This window comes from Pipistrellus hanaki (assembly GCF_964339955.1).
Source record: "Pipistrellus hanaki genome assembly, chromosome: 10".
NCBI lineage: Eukaryota > Metazoa > Chordata > Mammalia > Chiroptera > Vespertilionidae > Pipistrellus > Pipistrellus hanaki.
The window spans coordinates 9,350,221-9,373,310 of record NC_140512.1 but is presented as its reverse complement, the minus strand read 5'-3'; the positions used below and the strand labels follow the sequence as shown (position 1 = coordinate 9,373,310).

Below are 23,090 nucleotides of genomic sequence, written 5' to 3'. Positions count from 1 at the left end.
GGAGACGGTGCAGGAAGGCCTGGTGCCCCGTGACCTACTCCCAGGCGTGCTGACCTGCTCGGCCAAGGGCGAGGGCTTCATTATGAGGTAGACACACAGAGTTCCAGGGACTTGCTCCGTGTGGCACCATTGGGGCCAGGAACCAAGGCCTTTGTCTCTACAACAGCCAGTCTACTTCCTACCCCCGCCCAGGGAGTTAGAAATGGGAGGACTCTTTGAAGCCCACCCCGTGCACGGCTGCGGAATAGCTGGTGCTTGTGCAGCAAGTCTGACAGGCCAGACGGCATCTTGGTTTTTTTGGTGAGAATCCCTTGGTAAGAACCACTGCTGGTGGTGACAGAATCCTGCTGTCCACAGGCCTGGACTTACTTTGGCTTCTTAAAATCTTTACGGTGGCTTGTTCCACCTCAACCACCAGCCTGGCCACAGCCTTCCTCCCCTCTGCCCAAGGCTGTGGTCAGGGCCATCGGCAGCCAGCGGAAGTGGAGTCCTGGGATCAGACTGGGGAGAGAGCATCAGGGCCACAGGTGGGGGTGGGAACTCACCAGGGGCTCCCAACTCCAGTGTGAAGGCTGGAGCTGGAGCCAGTAGGCGAATGTGCCAGGTGGGCCAGGCGATGCGATGGAGAACCTAAGTTCCTTCTAAAGGGGCACCGAGCTCAGCGCCAGCTGACGCTTGCCAGGTTTCCCATGGGGCCCAGAGCTGCCAGGTCCAAGATGTTTTTTCAAGAGAATCTAGGAATCTAGGATTTCATGTCAATTCTCCTTATTCTGTTGTTAAATGTCAACGACTCATTCAAACATGTTTAAGCCTCTGTGGGTCAAAACCAAACGAAACCCGACAACTCCATAAATCTCCTTCGCAGCCTCCCCTTTGTGATGGAAGCACAGATTATTTGTAGGAGAAAGGCACCAGGACGTGGAGGGGGGTGAGAAGCATCTTTATTATCGGCAGGGGCTGCATCTTCTCCACGTTTGTGAGAGGGACAAAGACAGAGGATTACCAAACTGTGGGAGCCGGGGTAGATACAAACTTCCAAATGGTCACTTGGAGGCAGGATCTGGCCTTTCCCACGCCCCTTCCCTGGTGGGTGAGGCCCTCCTTTGTGTAAAGCCTTCCCAGGGCACCCACAGGCTGCAGGCTGGGGGCTGTAGGGAGACTCCTGCCACCAGCTAAGGCCACACCCTCCCCTCCTCTCCAGGGAAGCATGCTGGGGTCTAACTAAGTGAAGATGCTAAACATAGACGCATGGCCTTCCAATTAGTTTTTTCAAAGTAAAGTCATCACAAGCGTTGGTATTTTATCTGCTATTCGTTAGTGAGGATTCACTTGTGACACAATTCACAAATTTTAGGCCAACATGGTTAAGGGATGTTCTAAAAAACAAAGATAAATAGGACAGACTGCCGAGCTTCCCAGAGAGACCAGAATGCTCTTCCTCTGGTGTTTCCAGCCATCGTGTGATGGGCTGGGCGGACTCCCCTGGCTCACCCAGTCGCCTTGAGGGCATCAGTTACAGGGGTCTCAGGAATGTCATCAGGGACACTTGGACATTTGAGAAGAGGTGAGAGCGATAAAAGACCACGTTTCCAAAGCAACCAGAGCGTTTCTAACACACACACAATCTCACCTCCCTCACCGGCAGCTGGGAGCCCCCACCAGAACTGGTGTTTGGATGGTGTTCGTCAAGTCCAGCCCAGCAGCGTCAGCCAAGATACAAAGGACCCCACGTTCTCCGTGTCCTTTGCTCCAGGAATTGACCCTGAAGATGCAGAAGCGAAACACTGGAGCTTTCCCTGCTACCTCCCAATTTAGGATGACGGTCTGCTCCCTTCACTGCATCTGAGCCTGGAAACTCACAGGGTGCGAATAGGAACCAGATTAGGAGAGAAAGGGGCAGGATGGCGGCCAGCAAGCTGACATGGTGTGTCCTCTGGGGAAAGGTGTCTGATCGAAAAGGAGGACTGTGACAAAATGAGAGCAGCAACAAGTCTATTTTTTCTAGGTCGCGTAGGGAACCATCCTAACCTATTTACAAGTGGTCTCCGGGGGGATAGCTTTAAATAGCCATCTTGTCACCATCCTTTTCCTCGTCTTCCAGGATCACTTTGGGTCTCTCCTCCCTGAGCAATGTCACATCTGCAAAACAAAGCACAGGCCTGCAGTTAGGTACCTCCAATCAAAGTATCAGACAGGACCCAGTCCTCAAGGACACGGCGACCCGAAACCTCTCAGCGCCTGCACAGCTAACGGCGCCAACCCAGAGAGAGGGAGCGGGGTGGCCCTATTCGGCATCCCCAGAGGAGCTGTGGCTCAATGAGAACACCACACTGGCTATAAGGGGGTCAGAGGCAACCGCCACCCTCTTCTCTACATTCTCTGTGCATGCTTGTGGCCTTGTACAGCAGGAAGCATACGACTTTTGGAGTCCAGGTCACTTGGATTCTCATTCTGCCATTCAACCTGTGTTGGGCCAGTCAACACCTTCACACCTCAACGTTTTCTTATGGAAACGAGGACAGGGGTACTTATGGAAAGGGTTGTTCCCACAATTAATTAGGAAGCAGGGACCATTGCTCAGCACTGCGCCACACCTGTGAGCAGCAGAAAGCCTGCCTTCCCTCTCCTTTCACTGTTGGACGGTTTATTTTCCTTTTGTAAAGAACTGGTAAGCCTGATGAAGTCAACCTTACACGCATCTTCCTAACACCCAGGTGAAATAGTGAGCTTAGTCTGTCAACACGCCACTTTATATGTCAGCACTAGTCTATTGTAAGTTCCCATAGCTCAGAGCACAATGAGAAAATACGGAATGAGTGTGAGTTGTTCAGACAGCGATTTGGCTCCAGGATGAAAACGCTGCTCTTTGTTGCAAGGTGATTCTTTTTCTTCTTTGGGGGGATTGAAATAACTTTTATGAAATTTTAGGGATGCTAGATGGTTTCTTTCTCAGCATCCTTACTAGGCAAAATTCAAGGTTGCTATCCCTCCCTCTAGAGGGCTCCGCAGTATTTTGTTTTAAAATTGTACTGGTCTGTGACAGTCTGAAGCCTGAACAACAATTTTCTGGACTCATCAGCCCAGAAAAGCCAATCCGAGGAGGTGTGGGTGGTTGTGCTCATCCTGTGGATTGTAAAGGTGGGGTCATGTGAATGAAAACACCAAGGAAGCGGTGACTCACGGTCAGCCCTCTATGGTGCCCCCAGCCTGATTGTTCTGTTTTCCATCAATGCCTCACACCCCCCTTCCCCTCCTCTTCATCATCAGAGACCTTTCAGTTCAGGAAGCATTTCATAAAGATCTAAACTTCAGGGAGGAAAGCTGGGCACCACAAGAGGCCTTTTGACAACCCTGGAATCCATTCAACAGCAGCAAATTAATGAAGATTGTGTGTTGATCTTAATAGCTACTCATTTGATTCAGTCCCTAGTTTGTTCATGTGGGCTCTTTACCAATTAGCTGATATTTATTGAAGAAGAAACCAATTTCAAGAGTGTAGCTGAAGCGAAATCTTTTGCATAAATCACCAATGAAACACGGGTGGAGATATTTTTCTCCTGCACCAGCTGTGTGGAGGTTTGGGTCTGTGCTGGGAACGAAGGCTTTCTTGCTGGAGAACACAGAGGTGGCTATGCTGAGCCCACAAACTTTTCATCTCACCTTTCTTGATGTCCCTTGAAGCCAAATTTGGGGTTAATTCAAAAAGGGCAAGAGCCTTAAAAATCCCTGGCCAGTTCTCATGAATTCATCAAACAACTCACTGATGTAAATAAACTTAAATAACAGCTACAAAATAAGAACAATAGTCAAAGAGATGACAAAGTCTTGGTATTTGCATGTCCATGTCTAAATCAGAGCTAGTTCAGATTGCTATACTAACATAGCACAATGAAACACTGCCCACAGGTAAGACAGACCTTGGTTATAACTTCCAGGGTTTGATTTTTAGCATAATTTGATCCATTCATCCATCATCTAATCATCCCATCATCAAGCCAATCAGTCACCCGTCCATCAACATCATCCACAGAAGACCTCAAAGTGGCTAAGTTACTTATATTCTCTCTCAGTTTATCTGTAAAGGAATATAATAATGCCTTTATTATATTATTCAGTTGGTTTATAAAATTCCATGATCAACTCGCCAACCCAGCTATCCATAACACACACACACACACACACACCACATAGCCTAATCATGAATATATATATCTTATCCCCCAACTTGCATATATAATTCCCTGGGGCAAGAGTGTATACACTGGACTGGCTGCTTTCTAGCCTGGGGTTGTGAACAATGTTAGCAAGATTTCTTGGCTTGATTTGATACATATTAAGACAGCTATCATTATATCTGCATTTCTCTCACTCTCTCATTTTGAGGATTTGGCCCATGTATCCAGGTGTCTTAGGAGAATCAGCCATCAGCTGTAGGGTGCATGATCCTTGGAAGACAGGGAAAGAAGATACTTCAACTCTCCTCAAGGACCCGCTGACATTTCTATTTCATTGGTGCAGTGCATTTGGCCAGTTCTGCTGAAGTATGAGTAATTCTCTGACCCTCCCCATCTCCATTTCAGCCCTGGGGGAGCTGCCATGAGAGTAAACCTGAAAGGCAGCAGGAAATGCTGCTCCTCTCCAGAGCTCTCTGAGAGACACATATTGCCGGGCAGGACAAAGGTCATGCCCACAGCACCTCCAGATGGTGAGGCCCTTGACCTGTTCCCCCCCGCCCCTGCAAACGGGCTGCACCAGCTCTTTTTACCTGCAAAGGGGGACATGTGCAGGGCAGGTGTGTCTTTTCTCCTTGGCTTCTTCTGCTCCAGGTCAGTGTTCTGAAGAGCTGGGCTGGTTTTGCTCTCTGGGTGTCTCTCTTGAACCTCGTAACTTGTAATTAAATGTTCTGAAAGCACGCCTGCATAGCGAGGGAAACAGGGAGAGACAAGGTCAAATATAAGCATCTCAGAGCCCAGGTCTGTGCATCCATGTTTGCACATATACTTGGAGATGGCTGTGCCTATAGCTTTTCAAACTTCTTGTAATAAAAGCACTTTCTTTCTGAGAATTAGTATCTATTGAGGTGACACCAGAGAACATTTTCTATGAGGAGGGTTTTATTTGTCTGATTTGAATGTGATATTACTGCCACCACCACACATCTGAAGAAAGTGAAGTAAGGGAACATGCCCCTGGTAATGCAGCCCACAGGTGTCCGAGCCAGGCCCAGAGCCCAAGTTCATCTGTCTCCTCCATCGGAGAGATGGGTTAGTCACTGTTCTGCAAGCCACGTGCTCCGCGCTTCAATGGCGGACTTAGTTCTCTACCTCCACCCACCTGCCTTCTCGCCTCTCTTCATGGGAAGGTTTTCTCCGTCATTTAGAAACTCTCTGAAAACAGCAGCCTCTGTAACCGTCCCACATTCACTGCCCAGACTGAGTTCCTGAGTCCTCATGTAAGGACCGCCAGTGTGATATTCCTTCTTACTTCGTAGTTCAGCTATATCTGTGCTTCTGTTGTTCCTTCCTTCCCTCCCTCCTTCCCTCCCTCCCTCCCTCCCTCCCTCCCTCCCTCCCTCCCTCCCTCCCTCCCTTCCTTCCTTCCTTCCTTCCTTCCTTCCTTCCTTCCTTCCTTCCTTTGAGATTAAATTGTTTTTTCCCAGACAACTCTGTATTCTATTTGCTTTGTGTCCCTGTGAGTGGGCTGTGACTAGAGAGGACCTTAAATGAGTGGCCTGGAGGGAGGGAGATAGACGAATAAGACAAAACAGAACACTTGGGAACAAGAAAGTATCACATGTCACATGCCAGGCTATCATAGGGACATCTCAGCTATTCCCAAGCCATTCACTTAGCTCCAGGGCACATAGCTGGGCTGCATTGCTCAGCCTCCCTGCGCTCAGGCCTGTGATAGAAGGAAGTAACGGGAGCCTCTGCAGGTCTGCCCTCCACTCTGCCTTCCCAGCCTGATGGAGGCCCATGTGCAGGAGACTGATGGAGGCCCATGTGCAGGAGGCTGATGGAGGCCCATGTACAGGAGGCTGATGGAGGCCCATGTGCAGGAGGCTGATGGAGGCCCATGTACAGGAGGCTGATGGAGGCCCATGTGCAGGAGGCTGATGGAGGCCCATGTACAGGAGGCTGATGGAGGCCCATGTGCAGGAGGCTGATGGAGGCCCGGGTGTGTGGGTGACCCCGGAAGCCGTGTGCTGAGGATGTGTCAACCTCCCCCCACCGAGTCCCTGACGGACTGTTTGGAGCAGAGCTTGCCTCCCCCATCCCCAACTGCTACTACTGGTGAGAGAAAAACGAACTTGTATTGTGCCACCCACTAATATTTTGGAATTTATCTGTTACAGCAACTGTGTGTATTATAACAAAGACAGATGCATGAATTGTACCAATGATTACAAAACTCCCAAATCTTTAAGAAAAACAAATTGCAGGACCCATGTGATCCAACGACAAGCGGGTCCCCTTCACGGGGAGCGAGCGGACTCGTGGCCTTACCGGCTGTGAAAGGCGGGATGTGCGGCACGGGCGTATCTTTCCTCCGCGGCTTTCTCTGGTCCGCCTCGACGTCCAGGGCAGCCTGTGCGCTTCTCCCCTTTCTTGGCTTCTTTTTGAGCTCGCAGTCCTTAATGAACTGGTCAGAAAGGCCATCTGATTGTGGCAGGATGCAACGGGAGTAGAAACAACATGACATGGATGAGTGACTGGTCACAAACTGGTTGGCTTCCAGCTCTATCTGATGGGAGGGGCTTCTGCAAATAAAGTATTTCTTTCTTTCCTGTGGCCTTTTCTACAGGGAACCTTAGGAGCCTTGCACGAATGCACGTAGCCAAGTAGCACTAGAATTCTGTAGAACTCCAAGTGCACTGGAATGGGATGGATAGTCAAGGCAAAGAGAAACTTTAAAATATTGTTAGGCAAGATACAGACTGGGTTTCAGTTACATTTCTGCTGGGAGCATGGGTTCTCTGGGCTAAATGCTCCTTCCCAATGTCCTTTGCTCAAGGCCAGCTTTCTCTGGAGAGCCCAAGGGCCCCTAGGAGCCTCATGCTGCCTGGGGTCTTGTAGTGGGTGCTCAGCACCTCACCCACCGTCACTTCCATGGCAGCCTGGTCACGCTGGTCCTTCACACCGGGGCTTCACCAAGGCCTTTTCACTGCCCTGGCTTTCCACCGCTACTATTTGCCCAAGAGCCTTCTCAGAGATGAAGGATTACAGGCTCTTTTGAAATTTTATTCTCAATCGCCTCTCTTCCCATAAGTGCATTGAATGCTGAGTAGGTGGAGAAGGACCGATTGGAGTTCAAATCCTGACTCTGACACTTGATAGTTCTGAGAACTTAATTTCGAGAAACTTTGATATTCTCTCAGCTTTTAAAGTGGGGATAATATTGGTCTGGCCAGTGTGGCTCAGTTGGGTAAGTGTCTCCCTGTGCACTGAAAGGTCACTGGTTGGGTTCTCGGTGAGGGCACATGCCCAGGTTGTGGGTTTGGTTTCTGGTATGTATGGGAAGCAACCGATAAGGGTTTCTCTCTCACATTATGTTTCTCTCTCTCTCCCTCTCCCTTCTTCTCACTCTAAAATCAATATAAACATAAAAAAATAAAATGGGGGAAATATTAAATTATTGTGTACGAGAGAGAAAGAGAGAGAGAGAGAGAGAGAGAGAGAGAGAGAGAGAGAGAGAGAGATAATGCTGATAATGTTGGTAAAACACTTGATATATTTGATATGTTTTAGATGCTCAAAAATATTTCACTCTGGCCATTGCTCAGCCTTAACACTTTCTGATAAGCTCAAAGAAAAGCCCCCTAATATTCCTAAGTCCTTTCATACTGACCCCAGTCCTGGGCGTCTGTTCTCATTTTCTGAATTTTTACCCATTGCTTTTTTTTGCTCTTGTGGCCCCTTTAAAAGATGATCTAGGTATTATTACTGCATGTCTTTTTTGACCTCTTTGATGATAAATAGCTTGTATTTTATCCTTAGCAATAATGAATAAATATTTGTTGAATGTATGCTTGAATGAATAAACTCAAACACATTATGTATAAGGATCTATTCTGTTAGGATTCAAAGAAGGTATAAGGCAATAAAGCTATTTGTCTTCTCTGAAAACTCACTATTGCCCGGATAAGGTCTAGCTAGATCTACAAACATGAATGAATTTGGGAAAATTCAGAGATTAATGGAATCTTTTTAGCTTCCTCTCTTCCTCCCTCTTCCCTTTTCATGTCCCCCCTCTCTCTGTGTCTATCTTATTTTTCTTGTTTTATGAAAACATTCAGGTCAATTTCTTTCAAATATTGAAGATTAAATGCATCAAATCTTTCCATTTCAGTTTTGTGAATTTATGATATGATATATCATATCAGTGTTTTACCAACATTATCATAACTTGTGTCATTATTCATTTATTTATTCAACAAATGTTGATTAAGTTTCTATTGTATGACTAAAACAAGTAAGAAATAATCCTTGATATCAAGCTGCTTCTGGCCTATTAGGCTTTATATCTGGATGATCTTTTGTTTCAGAAAACTCAATATACATGAGGAACCTATTATCAGAAATATTTAATAACCATACATCATCAAAAAGTCATAATATATAACCAAAAAATTAAACAGCATCATTCTCTTTAGGCAATTTAATAGTAATAACCATTTCCTTTCACCTTAAAAATTTAATTCTATAATTTCAATTTAATAAATATTAATTGAGATTCTACTATGTGTAAGGCACAGACTACATACTTTTATCTTTACTTACACCAGAAAAAGGAGGGGAGTTCAAATCATTCTAGTGCATGGGATGGACCAACATCTTTTCTGATTTGTCAATGCCTGTGTTTACCCGTTGTTAAATATTCGTAGATGAGGAAACCCAGGTTTAGAAGGCCGAATAAAAGGTTGAAGGTTACATGGCTGGTGGTAAGGGCATCAGGCTTAAACCCAGGCTCTTGGGACTATGAATCTTAATGCCTGGTTGAAAATGCAATTTTAAAGATTTGTTACCACATGGCACACTTAACCCCCCCGCCCCCCTACACACACATATGCACACTTTATACACACCATAGACATTTGTTGAATGAATGACTGAATGTTGCTCAGAATGGGTGCTGCCCAGCTGTGGGGTCTCTGGATGTACAAATAGGACACAGACTAGTCATGGGGTCACCATTCAACCCCAGGATATGACTCGGTCCATAGTACACAGACCAAGACATTTGCTTCAACTTTAACTTTTAGTTCAATTACGCATTTCCCCATTTTTGGAGAATTCTGGAACATAAAATATCTTGATGGCAAACGGGGAAAGGGTGGTGATGAGAGGAGCCATAACCAGGCGAGGCATAAACGAAGGCTATGAATATGCAAAAGGCCCATCCGTCAAAGTCTGAGTGTCTCATTTTTAGAAATGGGTAGAGGCAGAAATGTTTCTGGTATTTTCATTACAAAGGTTATGTGAAAAGTCAGGTCTGGAAAGGAAACAGATTGACAATAAAGCAGAACGGGGCTGTTTAGAATTCTGTCTGGATAGGCAAAGGGAGATATTGGAAATATTTTATTGGCACCCCACATGGGGTGTGTGCGCGCCAGGAAATACTGGAAACGAGCTACACTGCCACTTTCCATCTATTGTCTCAAAATGCTCTGCCTGGAACCCTTTCAGGCCCCAAAAAGATAACAATGCCTTTCCTCTCCTCTTTTGTTAGAAGTCTAATGAACCTCTCTCCAGTGCTTCAGCTAATATTTACATGGCAGGCCCCACGAACCCATGGCTATTTGTCTGTCCATCTGGGTTGGCTGTCACCAGAAGGCACAAACTGTCAGGTTTTAGGGGGCCTCTCTCTGACTTGCCTGCAGACTAAATGGCAGAGAACCTTCCTTCTGACTTCCACAACTGACATCCCTGCTGGAGCACTTACCCAGGTGGCTGCAACGAGGGTCGAGCTTGTCCAGTCTGTCCTCCGAGAGGTCCAGTGGCTGCATTTGCTCAGTGGACATCATCAAAGGAGGGCCGGTGTGTGTGTCTCTTCCCCAGCACAACAGAAGTATAAGACACAAGTCCATTAATATGTCTCCTGTTCATTCATTCACTTGTTAAATAAGTATATCTATTGAGCGCTTACTATGTTCCCAACTCAATCCCATTTTTCAAATCTGCCTCTTCTACTTAGCTACTAGAAGCTCAAATGTGAAATTTAAGCTGCAATAAATCAATGCACGTGGATTTATGGATAATTGGCATGTTTCAAATATTCAATATTTGTCCTCTCTCAGATGCACTGCGGGGTTTCAGAATGAACACTTGTCAAGTCTGAGTTAGAAATTTTGTTAGCTGAGAGTTGCAGAAAGTATTGATTAAACCTTCCCCATATTTTCTCTGTTGAAATCTGCAAAGCAAGATTGAGCCTACTTCACAGAAGGGGAAACTAAGGCTCAGATATTCTAATTAATTTATTTACTCACACATCTATTCAATAGCCATGCCCAGACCCAAATTCACTCCTGTAGACTTCCACTAGACACTCCAATCTCTTAAAAATAAAGTGGGTTTTTGGAGCCCTAACTGAACATATATCTTCTGGGTTTGAACCATTACATTCTCTAACTAAAAAGTGATAAAACTTCCTTCTCAGCCATATTATAATGGTAGTAGAGAGGTGGTAAGAAAAAAAATCTAGGTCTTGAAATAGATCTTTATTATTTTCTCCCTAGGGATTCCTGACATTAGAGCAAGTTTGTTTCCCCTCCTCCCCCCTCCCCCCCCGTCTTTCCTAAACCACAAATCCATTGAACTTTCCAAAGCTATTAGTTGTAGACATTGCCCAGGAGAAGTGGAAATCCGGAATGGACATGTGTCAGGACTGAATGAGAAATGCATTAGTTGAGATTTACAGGAAATCCTCATTAGAGTATACTTAGATTCTGCTTTCTTGAATTTCTTTCAGATAACTCATCACTCATGTCCTACCATAGTAAGAATAGTTGGAGAGGAATAAGATTAAAATTATCCACTGGTCCTCTTGATATTCCTAGACCCTTGGTATGCAGGGGAACGCATGCACATAGCTCATAGAATGAGTTCAACTCCATTGTCTTAGGAGGAATAAGCCAGTTTTCTGTGGGAGGCTGGAGGGCCTCTCCCCCTACAGGCTGAGATCATTGCTTAGCAGATGGAGCCATTAAGGGATTACTCCAGCCTGGCTTTTAGAGTCACTCTGAGCAGACTGATTGTACCAAGTGACCTCAGTGGAGATCAATTTATACCATCGTCTTTAGTGTTTGTACACAGACTTCCTAGTCCCTGAGACATAGGAAGCATGTTGTTAAGCTGGGTGGCCAGCCCCCACCTGCTTGAGTGCAGAGGAAAGCTATGGGGCCACCTTTCAGAATGAACGGGCTCGGTGTTGAGGTCTAGAGGTAAAGTTATAGCTTCAAATATGGCCTGTGCATCTGCGTAACCAATCTTCCTCTTCTTTGGGCAGAAAGATGTTAGCCCTTTCATAGACTTTGTGCTGAAAATCACCCCCTTGAGAGAACCTGATCAAAAATATTCATTCTCCAGAAGAGGTTGAAGATGAGCTTCCATTAGTTACACAGTTTGAGTCAGAGTCATCATTCGAAGTCAGGACTCCTACCTTCCACACTAGGTGCTACCTGACAATAATACCCCTCCTTCTCTGCAACCCAAAGTAAGCTGTTCTTTGTAGTTAGATCATAAGACTGCTCTTATGTGCCTCGTAGATGGTTATTTAATTGAAACCTGAGCTTTTAGGTAGATCTAGATTATATCTCAGCTTTTGAACCAAAAAGCCAAATGACTTTGATAGAATATCTAAACTTTAATCATGTAGAGAGGGTAAGTGGAGTCAAAGAGCAATAGCATCATGTATGCCCTTCCTCCATACAAGCTATTGCTGCTATGAGAGGATTTTCAAAGCCTATTACCTGTGTAGTGTGCTGACTGGCACTCAGGGACATAGTTCCCCTTGTGCTCCATCCCCATTCTTACCCTCAGTTTTCTTTTCTGCAAAAAAGAGATAATAGTGTCTGTCTTATAGAGCTTTTCTGAAGATGAACTAGGACAATTTCATGCTTTGCATATTGTAGCACGTTGGTAAGTAACATTTGCCTATACCCAACTAAAATAGCCGGCTACTGAAGACCAGATGAGTACCTGAAAAATTCTATGAACTTATTGAGTCTTCCAGTTTCAAGTAGATGCTGAACTATGAGACCACAGCCTTCACCTGAACAAAATGGTTAATTGTTGTACTGAACTTGAGAGAGGCCAACCCTTGGGGGATAAACTTCTGTACAAATATCAGAAGTTCCTATTCAAGGTGGGGGTGTCCAGGGATTAGTCTCACTCGGGACACCTGCTTCCTTCCAGGATAGCACCTGGTGTCTGGAGGGAACAGCACTATTTTAAATCAGTGGAACTGAAAGAATGATGGAGGTGAACTGGCAAGCCTTTGCTGGTTAGGAGCCTGATAGATCTGAGATTTTCCCATTATGGATAATACTGCCTTGCTGGGCAGGGACGTGGTTTGCTCATGGGAGTAGAAGACACTTTTATCATGGATGATGTCATTATGGTCTTCTTGGCAAAAAGAAAACCCTTCACATGAAGGCAAGAACAAATAAAGGAGGAGAGAGATACTTGGAAGTCAGCATCACCTTGTTAATAACCATCATTTTACCTGCCTGTGGAAGGTTAGGATGAGATGACCCCTCTCTCCTACCACTCTCCATGTGTATCCTCATGGGGATGGTGTTCTGTGGGACTGGGCCATTGTAGGACATGAAATAGTTTAATTCTTAAACTGAGAAAAGAAATGTCTCAACTTCCTATCCCTGGTCTGCGTGCATTCCTCTCTGTCATCTCAACCTCAAGCATCAATGAGGGGACGTTGGTGTCATCATGCTGCCCCGAGAAGGTGTCATCACCTCCCCTGGCAGCTCGCTGTAATTTGGGATCTTCCTGAAGCACCAGCTCCTTTCAGACCTGCATACCTACTCCCCTGGGTCTTCAGGTTCCACCCAAAGGGCTGGGCCTTAAGATTGGGGGATTTCATAGCTGTTCTCTAGTACAAAGGTTTATGGCCCTTTAACATTGCCTTGTGACTTATTGGTTCAGTGTGGTCGCTGAATTTTAACATTCACAGAGGGATGACTTGGACTGCCTCTGTGCTTGTCAATATCAGCCCGCCCTCCCGCATCTGAAAAGCCAGGGCCCATGTGCTGTGGACTTCCAGAAATCGGTATTATGTAACACTCCGGAGGGTCTCAGCAAGCACCACAATCACATGCATTACTTCTGCAGCAAAATATGAATATTTCGACTAAATGATATAGCTGAAGAGCATGAAAGAATTTGTATTCTTTCAGGTCAGGTTTTCCTACTAATTGCATTTATGTTGAACTGAACAACAAAAAGCTTTTGGTTTTCAAAGCTTTATCAGATTTTTCAATGAGAGAATAAATAATTCTGGGTCTGGATTATTTTGTGTAAGGCAGCGTTTGAGAGCATGGGGGTGAGCTGGTGTAGCATGTACCAGAGACCAAGTGACATCATTTCCAGGGGTGGAGGCAGTTTTCAGGATCCTGATGCTAAACTCTTGCAACTTCCTCTTGTTAATTCTTAACACTTGAGAAAAACACCCTTTTCTTCCCACAGAAAGACACTTGTGAAGCAAATATCACGAAGAGAAGAGGCATTAACTATTGCACTGAGAATGGTTATTAATTACATAGGTTGATTTCTCTTTTGAGAAATGAATAAGAGATCCAGGGCCTTGGGTTCCAGGGAGGGACCCCACCCACAAAGTTTTAGGACAGACACCCAGAGCAGCCAGCCGAGCTGAGGACACATGTCAGGGAGCTTGCCTCCACCAGCTCAGAGCTGGTTACTACTTCAGGAAGATAGAGGTGCTATTTCTGCAGCTAAAAAAGATTGGTCAGTCAGTTGGAGGTCAGAAGCTAGTCTGGGCATTTTGTCTTTTCTCTTAGCATCGAGCAGATTCCTCAGCTGGGTGTTAGAATACATCATTTAACTCATGGACAGGAAAGTCCTCACTGATGGCAAGCACTTGGTGTTGGACGGCAATATGAGGTGAAAACAAACGTTGGATTACTTGTGCAATTCTCTAGCTGGGTGGACTTGGGAAAGTTCTACGTACTCCTGGAAACTTGGTTTCTACATCTGTAAAATGGGCAAGATAGTGGCCCTGCTCCAGGGTTGGAGTATTAGCAGCACAATGTGTGGAAAGCTCCCAGCCCAGACTCCAGCACGCACACTAGCACTTTAAGAAATGTGAGCTGCCCTCTTTGCTCTTTCAATCTCCCCTTGTGATTACAACAGGTATGTCTAAACAGAACGAGTGGACTCATCTCATCCCATCTCTGGCCTGTCGGAGGCTAATGACACAATGCAAGGTACCACCACCTGCAAGGTCTCAGGGACGTGATGATACCGATGCTCAGGAAGGAGCAAGCAGAAGGAGGGAGTGGACACCCCGCTTAGCTGAAGGGCATTCTTAAGAACTTACCGAGTCCTCAGGCCTGGATTGACTTAAAGGCATAAAAAGTGACAAGGTAATGTCCACAGCCCAACGTGGAGTGCAGTCTGGTGAAAGGACCCTCAGGCCATGTAAAATTCATATCCTTTTTCCTATCTCTTTTTAACCTGAAGATTGAATATGCGAAGAGTACCGCATATTAAAATCAGTTTGCTCATGGAGAAGACCTAAATTTGCAGTATTCCTGGAGGGCGACTCCTCCGTGAAGTGGGGCACAGTGAGGATTTTTGACAAGCACACGCTCCCCAGCCTTGAACGATCAGCCTCCCCACACTGCTGTGTAAACCTGCAGCCACATGGGTGTTTTGGAAACTTCGCAATTTAAATCGCAAGGACCCTGGTTCTCACAGATCTCAGGACTCCACCACCCTTGAGAATGACGGGAAAGTGGTGAGTTTTCTGATCCCCACTCAGTCCCAGCTTAGCCTTGCTCCAGAAAGCACACACACCCCTCTCCCCACAACCTGGCCATCCGCTTTCTAGCCTTCTTTGCCCCAGCAACAACAAAGAAACCTGGAACTTAGGGAAACTTGTTTTTCTCCCCATAAAGTTCTCCAAAGCAAATGCAGAGCGAATGCAGAGCACTTACCTGTCAGGGCAGGCACAGGGATGCCAAGTGCAAAGCTGGGGAAGGGGTGCTTCCTCCCTACGCTGGGCCGCCTCTGGCCGTGGCTCCTCCTGCAGTGGCTGCTGCTGCCCAGCTCCAGCTCCTCTTATCAAGGGACCAGCTGCCGCTGTTGCCATGGGGATGCTCCCTTTCTCAGGCGCAGGGCAAGGGGGATGGAGCGGGAGAGGACTAATCTCACAGCCTTGGTTCCCAATGGAAATAACTGCCCATTACAAACACACATCACTCACAGTTGTGCTGGGAGTATGTCGTGTGCAAGGCTTGTCCTTTCATCCCTGGGACAGCCCTGCACCACAGGTTTTCTTTGCAAATATGGAAACTGAGGCACGGAGAGGTTAGTGGCTAGTCCCGAAGGCACACAAGCTCATTCTCATCCTCACGTGGACCTGTGTTTAGCTTCAGAGCACTTTCACTCACACACTGCTCCTGGGAAAGGAGTATCGTGGAGAAGGAAGATAGTAGCAACTGCTGACATTAACCTAAGGCTTCCCAGGTGTTGGGCATTCTTTACCCCCGGGGGCTCATTGAATCCTCACCACAGCCTGTGAGATTAGCTGCTGCCTTCATCCCCATTTCTCTGATGAGGAAGCTGGAGCACGGAGCTCATCAACCCTCTGCCCAAGGTCTCCCCACTAGTAAATGGAAGGGCTAGACTTGGACCTGGGCAAGCCAATGCTAGCATGCATGCCCAGAACCACTTTGCAGTCCTGCTCACCAAAGAGGGCATTTCAGAGAGAAATCGCCAGCAAAGAAGGCAGCCCTCACCCAGGAATAATGTGCTCCTTCAAAGGAATGATCCCAAATGCTCCAACACGAGGAATGCTCTCCAGGAAAGGCCGAAGGGTGTTTAAGCAAGGCTGGGGGTGAGCCCTGCCCTCTGATGGAGAGGAAGGTCGTGCTTGGGGTAAACTCACTAGAGGACGCATCCTGTGCCGATCGGAGGCTCAGCAGCTCCTAGTCACTAGCCTGGGCCTCGAAGAGCAGGGTTATGAGTCCCAGAGGTCAGCAGGCATCAGCACAGACTGGAAGGGCTTGGGACACCTGAGCGCAGCCAAGAGGCCACCCACCAATGATGCCCCCTGCCTTCCTTTCCTTCCAGAGGCTGCCCACAGGGCAGAGCCCGAGACTGCCCTCAGGGGCTTCAAAGACCTCTAGACCCTGCTATTGAATGACCAATGCCTCCTCTCCATTTGCCAGCATCCCAAATAATAGGGCTGGGCCCTAATACACTCACCTGAAGTTGGCTTATGGGGTTAGAATTTCTGCAGAGGCCATGGTAACCCATCAGTAGGCAGGGGCTGCCTTGTTGGCTCCAGTTTGTCTTGGTCCTTAGTGGACCCCTGAAGAGAGATGGAGGCCACCACAAGGTAATGCTCCTGGCTTGGACAGGACGGAGACCCCGGGTGCTGAGGACCAGTCCCCAGAATCAGCTCTGTTTCTGCTGCCCGCTCCTCTCTTCTCATCAACAGCCTGGCTGGCCAGTGGCTTAACAGTACATTCATTTCCCAACAGGAGTGGAAAATATACACTTTCTTCCGAAACTCTTCAATTCTTCTTAAATTAAGCCTTTTCTGAGATAACTGTAGAGTCACATGCAGTTGTAAGAAATAATAAAGAGCTCTCCCTTGCCCTTTAAGCAACGGCACCATCTTGCAAAACTATAGTACAATATCTCAATCAGAGATAAAACAGCACCATCATAACATCCCTCATGTCAGCCTTGCATAGTCACCCCCACCCTCTCCCTCCGTGACCTCCCTTTCTGTGCCCCTCCCACTCCTTAACCCCTGGCAGCCACTTATCTGTTTTCCATTTCTATATGTTTATCATTTCAAAAGTGTTATATAAAAGGAAGCATACAGATGTATCCTTTCGGATTTGTCCCCCGCACCCCACCCCCCTTCCACTCAGTATTATTCCTGGGGATTCATCCAATTTATTTCATGTGCTAACAATGTGTTTCTTTTTGTTGCTGAGTGGTATTCCATGGTCTGTACCAAAGTCTCACCACCCGCGTATTATAGGACACCCGATTGTCCCTAGTGTTTGGTGACGACAAATAAAGCTGCTATGAAAATTCATGTACAAGCTTTTGTATAAACGTGAGCATTCATTTCCCTGGATAACTGCCCCAGAGTGCAATTGCTGGCTCTCAGGGCACTGGCATATTTAATTGTATAAGAAACTGCCCAACAGAGGCCCAGGGTGGCTCCATGCTTCCTGTTTCCACCAGCTTTTTCTAGAAGATCCAGCTTCTCCACCTCTTTGCCAGCAGTTGTGTTGTTACAGTTTTTGTGAGTCATTCTCATGGGTGTGTGGTGATCTCTCGCTGCGGGGTTAGTTGCCTTCCCTTGTTGACAGATGACGTTGAATGTGCTTGTTTGTTTGCCATGTGTATGCGCCTTCGGTGAAAGGTCTGTCTCTTCATGTCTTCCACCCATTTTTCTGATTGGATTGTTTCTTTCGCTGTTGAGTTTTCAAATTTCTTTAGATATTCTAGACACTAGTCCTTTATCAGAAATATATGTTTGCAAATGTTCTCTCCCAGTTTATAGCTTAACTTTCCAAACTCTTAATAGAGCCTCTCATAGAGGGAACATTTTAAATTTTACCAGCCCCGCTTACTGTGAAATCATTTTTAAAGCATATAATGTTGAGATTCCTTCTGAGCTCCTCAGAGAAGCTGAACTGTGTGAGGAATTTTAAAACGCTCTTTTGTCACTTAATTTCCCAAGTTCAAAGGAAGAATTTCAAAGAGAGAAGAGTCTGAATTCCTTATTTCCCCTTTGAATAGAATTGTGTACACCTCCCAAGTTCAGGCTGTTGTCAGTGGTTTTTTTCAGGGTCTTCTATGCGTACTTTGATGGATTATGCCCCCCCCCCCCCCCCCCCCCGCCAATCCCCCCCCCTCCCGCCCTTTCAGGCAGATGTAAACAGCAACTCGATGGCAGATGGTAATGTAAATCTATACCTCGGAGAGCTCTCAATAACAGCCACATGTGTGCCGCATGGAAGTCAGAGACCCCTGGCCTCCGGTGCTCCCAGCGTAAGTGCAAGGAGTCATGTGTCCATGGCATGATTTGTGGGACCATGAGCCCTCGGATGTGTGGCTGAATGAATGACTCCTGGCTGCACTGCGGATGGATGCCTAACGGTAACTCGCTTTAAATGAATATGCTTTTATTTTAGTCTCCAGTAGTCCATCTTAATGAATAAGAGTGATCACAGTGATGCACATTTCCAGGCTATTTATTTTAGTCAACAGCCGGTTCAATGTGCACTTCAAATATCTGCCTTCTGAAATCAGTCCAAGGCAGTGTCTGTGTAGATAGGTGACGGGGCTCCAGCTCCTTGGAGAGAGGGGGAGAGAGAGAAAGAGAGGAGAGGAGAGGAGAGGAGAGGAGAGGAGAGGAGAGGAGAGGAGAGGAGAGGAGAGGAGAGGAGAGGAGAGGAGAGAGAGAGAGAGAGAGAGAGAGAGAGAGAGAGAGAGAAAGCGAGCGAACACAGAAAACATTTGCAGGCGGTTCTATCCCAGAGACCTTGCTGGATCTCTTTGGTTGCCTCCTGCCCTGAGAGAGAAGAAGTAACTGTTTCAGATCAGCATCTTCTGGTGAATAAGCGTCTATGGCACTGGTTGGGCAGTTTGAACCACATTTTAGTTCTTCAAAACAGAAGACTATCTGAGTTCATCAGTACCAAATTCTGATATCTGTATTATCCAATTGAAATAAACCGATAGAACAAATTTAGTATTTCAGAAATTGTCAAATACTTAATAGGTACTTACTGAAATGGGGGGTAATATTATTAACTTACTTGGGGTTAGTGAAGATTGACATGCCATTATAGGAAATAATACAGAGAGATAGTCCCCTTTTATATTATGCCCAGTTTCCCCCAATAGTGACATTTTGTAAGATTATAGTATGACCAGATAGTGACATCGTTACAATTCAGTTGTCTTATTCCAGTCTCTTCCCTGGTGTGTGTGTGTGTGTGTGTGTGTGTGTGTGTGTGTATCTGGATGTAAGTTCCACACAATTTTTAAAAAAATATATTTTATTGATTTTTTACAGAGAGGAAGGGAGAGAGATAGAGAGCTAGAAACGTCGATGAGAGAGAAACATCGACCAGCTGCCTCCTTCACACCCCCTACCGGGGATGTGCCCGCAACCAATGTACATGTCCTTGACCGGAATCGAACCCGGGACCTTTCAGTCCGCAGACCGATGCTCTACCACTGAGCCAAACCGGCTTCGGCAAGTTCCACACAATTTTATCCCTTGTGTAGGTTCATGTATCCTCCACTACACTCAAGATACTGATCACTTCCACCTTCATGAGGATCCCCCATGTTCTTTTTTTTAATTATTATTATTATAATCACACCCTCTTTCCCTCCTCTTCTCTCTGCCCCATCTTAACCCCTGCTAACCACCAGTCTGTCCTCTACTGCTATAATGCTGCCATTTCCAGAATGTTATATGAATGGAATTATATACCATGTAACTTTTCTATTGGCTTTTTTCACTCAGCTTTATTCTCCGGAGAGTCACCCAGGTTGTTGCATTTATCAAGAGGCAATTCTTTTTTATTGCTGAGAAGGACTCTACGGTATGGTGGTCCCTGTGCTGCTGGTCTCTGTTCATGCTCTTCTGTTCTCCTGCACTTGAACACATCTGACCCATCATTTGCTCCCTCTTGAAAACCAAGCTGAGTTTATTCTTTCTGAGGAACATGCTTCAGAGCTGGACATATGGCTATTGTATAAAAGTGTGATCACCACTCAGCAGGGCAGCAAGGGAGCCATGTGGCTACTCGTTGTTACTAATCCAAAGCTTTGCTTGAATATTAATTCCACCATGGCTTCTCTGATGCTCGATTAAGACAGTGCGCTACAGACGAGAAGCATGCTGCCATGATGCTGTCCACGCAGCCCTCAGTCATCAGGGGCACCCTGTCCCTGGTGGCTTCTCACAGCCCATGAGGATAAACAGAGAGGAATGCACTGTGCTTTCCCATGCTTGCTTTTTTTCCAGCTAAGCTGTTACAATTTCCCAAATTGCCTGGATTCTGAGAACTCTCCCCCAGAGAGGTGGCACATAAAGGAGCCGAGTCTAATCCCCACCGCATCACCAGAGCTTGTCACTGCTACTGCGAGCGCTCACGTAAGTAGTTGGAGAAAACCACGAGGGGTCTACCAGATGGTAATAGTGGCAGCTTCCACACACTGTTTATGGGGGTTTCTAAACACAGAGGAAGCAAGCACATCTATTTTCCCAAAGGGCACACAGAATTCTCAGGTATATGCAATGCAGTTCAAAGCTTTTGCTGCTCAGAGGTAGTTAAATGAGGGGTTATTGTGTTTGTATTGTGCTACAGAAATATTAATAAGTTCATTAACCCTCTATGAGCACAAGAAAAAGTGTAGACTAAGGTTTTTATGGTGTGAAAACTTTTTTTTTTTTTTTTTTTTTTACACTTTTAGGACTTTTCCTCTTTGGTTTCAACTACGTGAGAAATGACACACAATTCAGGAATATGTGAAAGCAAATTTCAAACCCAGCATGTATTTAAATTAGCGGTTATAACTTCTGTCCTTCGTTTCAAGGAAATTACCTGCCGCATGTTACTGCACTCATAGAGCTGGTGAGAAGCTCTCCTCCTAGGGCCTGGCAGGGCCGCTGCAGAGCTCTGGCCTCTCCCCTGGCTTGTCCAACACGCACTGGCCTGACAGGGAAGCTCTAGGATTCCTACAAGGAGCAGCTTCCGGACTCTGGTCGGAAGGAGAGGTGAGAGGACCAGCCTCTTAGCTGCATTTGCAAAGCAAGTGCATGGTTATTGCCAGATTGCAGGCTCATTTGGGTTTGCATTTGGGGCACACTGTGGGGAGAATAAGTCAGCCAGCCTTTGTGTCTGTCGATGTTTCCAGAAAGACTTTTCTTCAATTCCCATCACAATCCAGGAACCTGACTTGATAGCAATTGCCCTTGAGGTCAATTTCAAGCATCTACCTACACCTTCAATCAGGACTCACTTGATCTGATCCCATCTTACCTCTCCTACCTGCCTACATAATTTTCTCCCTGTGCCCCACACACATTCTTGTCTCAAGCGTATACTGTGCAAAGAAAGAAAGCACACGATACGAAAGCACAGAGAATTGGGCTTAGATGCTATCATATGTAGTTACACTCTGGGAGACCACAGACAATTTAATCTCTGAGATCCCATTTTCCCACCTATAACAGGAAGATAGTAATATTTGTCTTACAAAATTATAATGAGTATTAAGAGAGATATGTGATACAGTGCCTGGTTTATAGTAGACGCCTACTCACCATCTTCCCCTTTCCTTCGCCTCATGTACCCCCAACCCCTTCAAATTCTTGCTAATGATAAAATAAAGTTTAATTTTGTCAAATTGGAATCTCTTGGATCAACTTAGAAAAAAATCTATATTTGGTGGTTCAGCAGAACTTTGAAAATCATGCGTGCGAACATCTAGTAAGAGATGATAACTCCATGAACCTTCAATATGTACTCCTTACATCCACAGATGGGGAGCAACTTCTGCTACCAGTTAGGATGTAGAAAACTTGCAAGAGCCTAACAGTTAGAACAAGCAAGATAAGCCACAAAAACCATAGGGCTTGGGCCTGAAGTTCTAGTTACCTACAGTCTTTTTTAAAGGACAGCACGGTTTCTCTAGAATCCAAGCTCTAATGGCCAATAGTTACCAGTTAGAGAAATGAAAAGCAAAACAGAGTTCACAGTCAGATGCATAGGATCATAAAGTAGAGAACCTGAAAGAAAATCAGACCAAAGCAGGAGCAGGTATTAATTGATAAACAGGCTCTCAAAGGATCATTACAATCCCTGGTGGGTCTGGCTCAACTTTATGGAGAAGTGGGTATGTGATGTATGAGTGTTTGGAACTGACTGAAAGACAAGGTGTCAAATCACTCATACTTCAAGGTCAACTGGCTCCTGACATAGAAATACCTGGGTCACCTGGAACAATAGCTTGGGACCCAGGAGGAAGGATGGCTAAAGGAGTCTGATATAACAGTCAGACATTCCAAGGCTGAGCACAGAACCTGGCTGAGCAAACTTCCTCTATGAGATAAACTGACAAACTCTGAAGGATGGGGGCCAGAGAAGAAAAAGGGCATTTTGTACTCTTTTATTTTAAAATTGTATTTGATAATCAAACTGTCTGTAGGCAGCAATTCAGCCCTGGGGGAAGTGCCCATTGAAAAATGTGTTGAATAGCGGACCTCAAATCTCATTACATGAGTAATGGTCTAACAAAGCCTGCCTATTCTTTGCCGCCCACTTGAGATTGCTCCATGAAAATAACCCTTTAGACAAGAAGTGGAGTCTAATGCAAATGCTGTTTTTCTACAGATGCCTCATTGTTCCTTTTCCAAATATAGCACTGCAGACTGTAGTTGGTTTGTGATGTAGGAAAACCATTTGGCTGCTGTGAGGCAGGAAATTGGTGTGGAGTTGATAGACAAATGTGTGGCCCGTGCTTTACTTTGATAGTGCTATTTGGAATGAAAAGTTTTGATGCTAAATTAGAATACCATTTCTATAAGGACTAATTATATAAGAGTAGTCTACATTTTTCATTATTAATAGGTTGTTCTCTTGTGACCAGTGATGTACGGCTTGTTTGAGGTACTAAAGGTTAATAGGGGTTCGGATATTTTGGCTAGTGTCTTTTTCTGGGACAATTCATGAGAAGTTTTCTGCTAAATATAAAGTGACCTTGCTTTTTGTTTATGATGAAAAGAAGAGGAGATAAAGAGAGTAAAATAAATCTATTACAGTTTGAGTGCTGCCCATATCACTC

At 45.7% G+C, this 23,090-nt stretch overlaps 1 protein-coding gene across 3 annotated transcripts; it reads right to left on the bottom strand.

Moving 5' to 3' along the window:
* Window positions 1-926: 926 nt before the first annotated feature.
* Window positions 927-15,609, bottom strand: PPP1R17 (protein phosphatase 1 regulatory subunit 17). Of its 3 annotated transcripts, none has more exons than XM_084897724.1 (6): window positions 15,191-15,609; window positions 9,943-10,049; window positions 9,086-9,151; window positions 6,507-6,659; window positions 4,766-4,915; window positions 927-2,139 (listed from the first exon to the last, which is right to left on the bottom strand). In XM_084897724.1, the coding sequence occupies exons 1-6, from the start codon at window positions 15,343-15,345 to the stop codon at window positions 2,060-2,062; spliced, it is 711 nt and encodes a 236-aa protein (XP_084753850.1). In that variant the 5' UTR covers window positions 15,346-15,609; the 3' UTR covers window positions 927-2,059. The 3 variants fall into 3 exon arrangements, with proteins under 3 accessions (XP_084753850.1, XP_084753852.1, XP_084753851.1); XM_084897726.1 differs by having other exon boundaries at window positions 9,943-10,061; window positions 15,192-15,283; XM_084897725.1 differs by lacking the exon at window positions 9,086-9,151 and having other exon boundaries at window positions 15,191-15,588.
* Window positions 15,610-23,090: the final 7,481 nt, after the last annotated feature.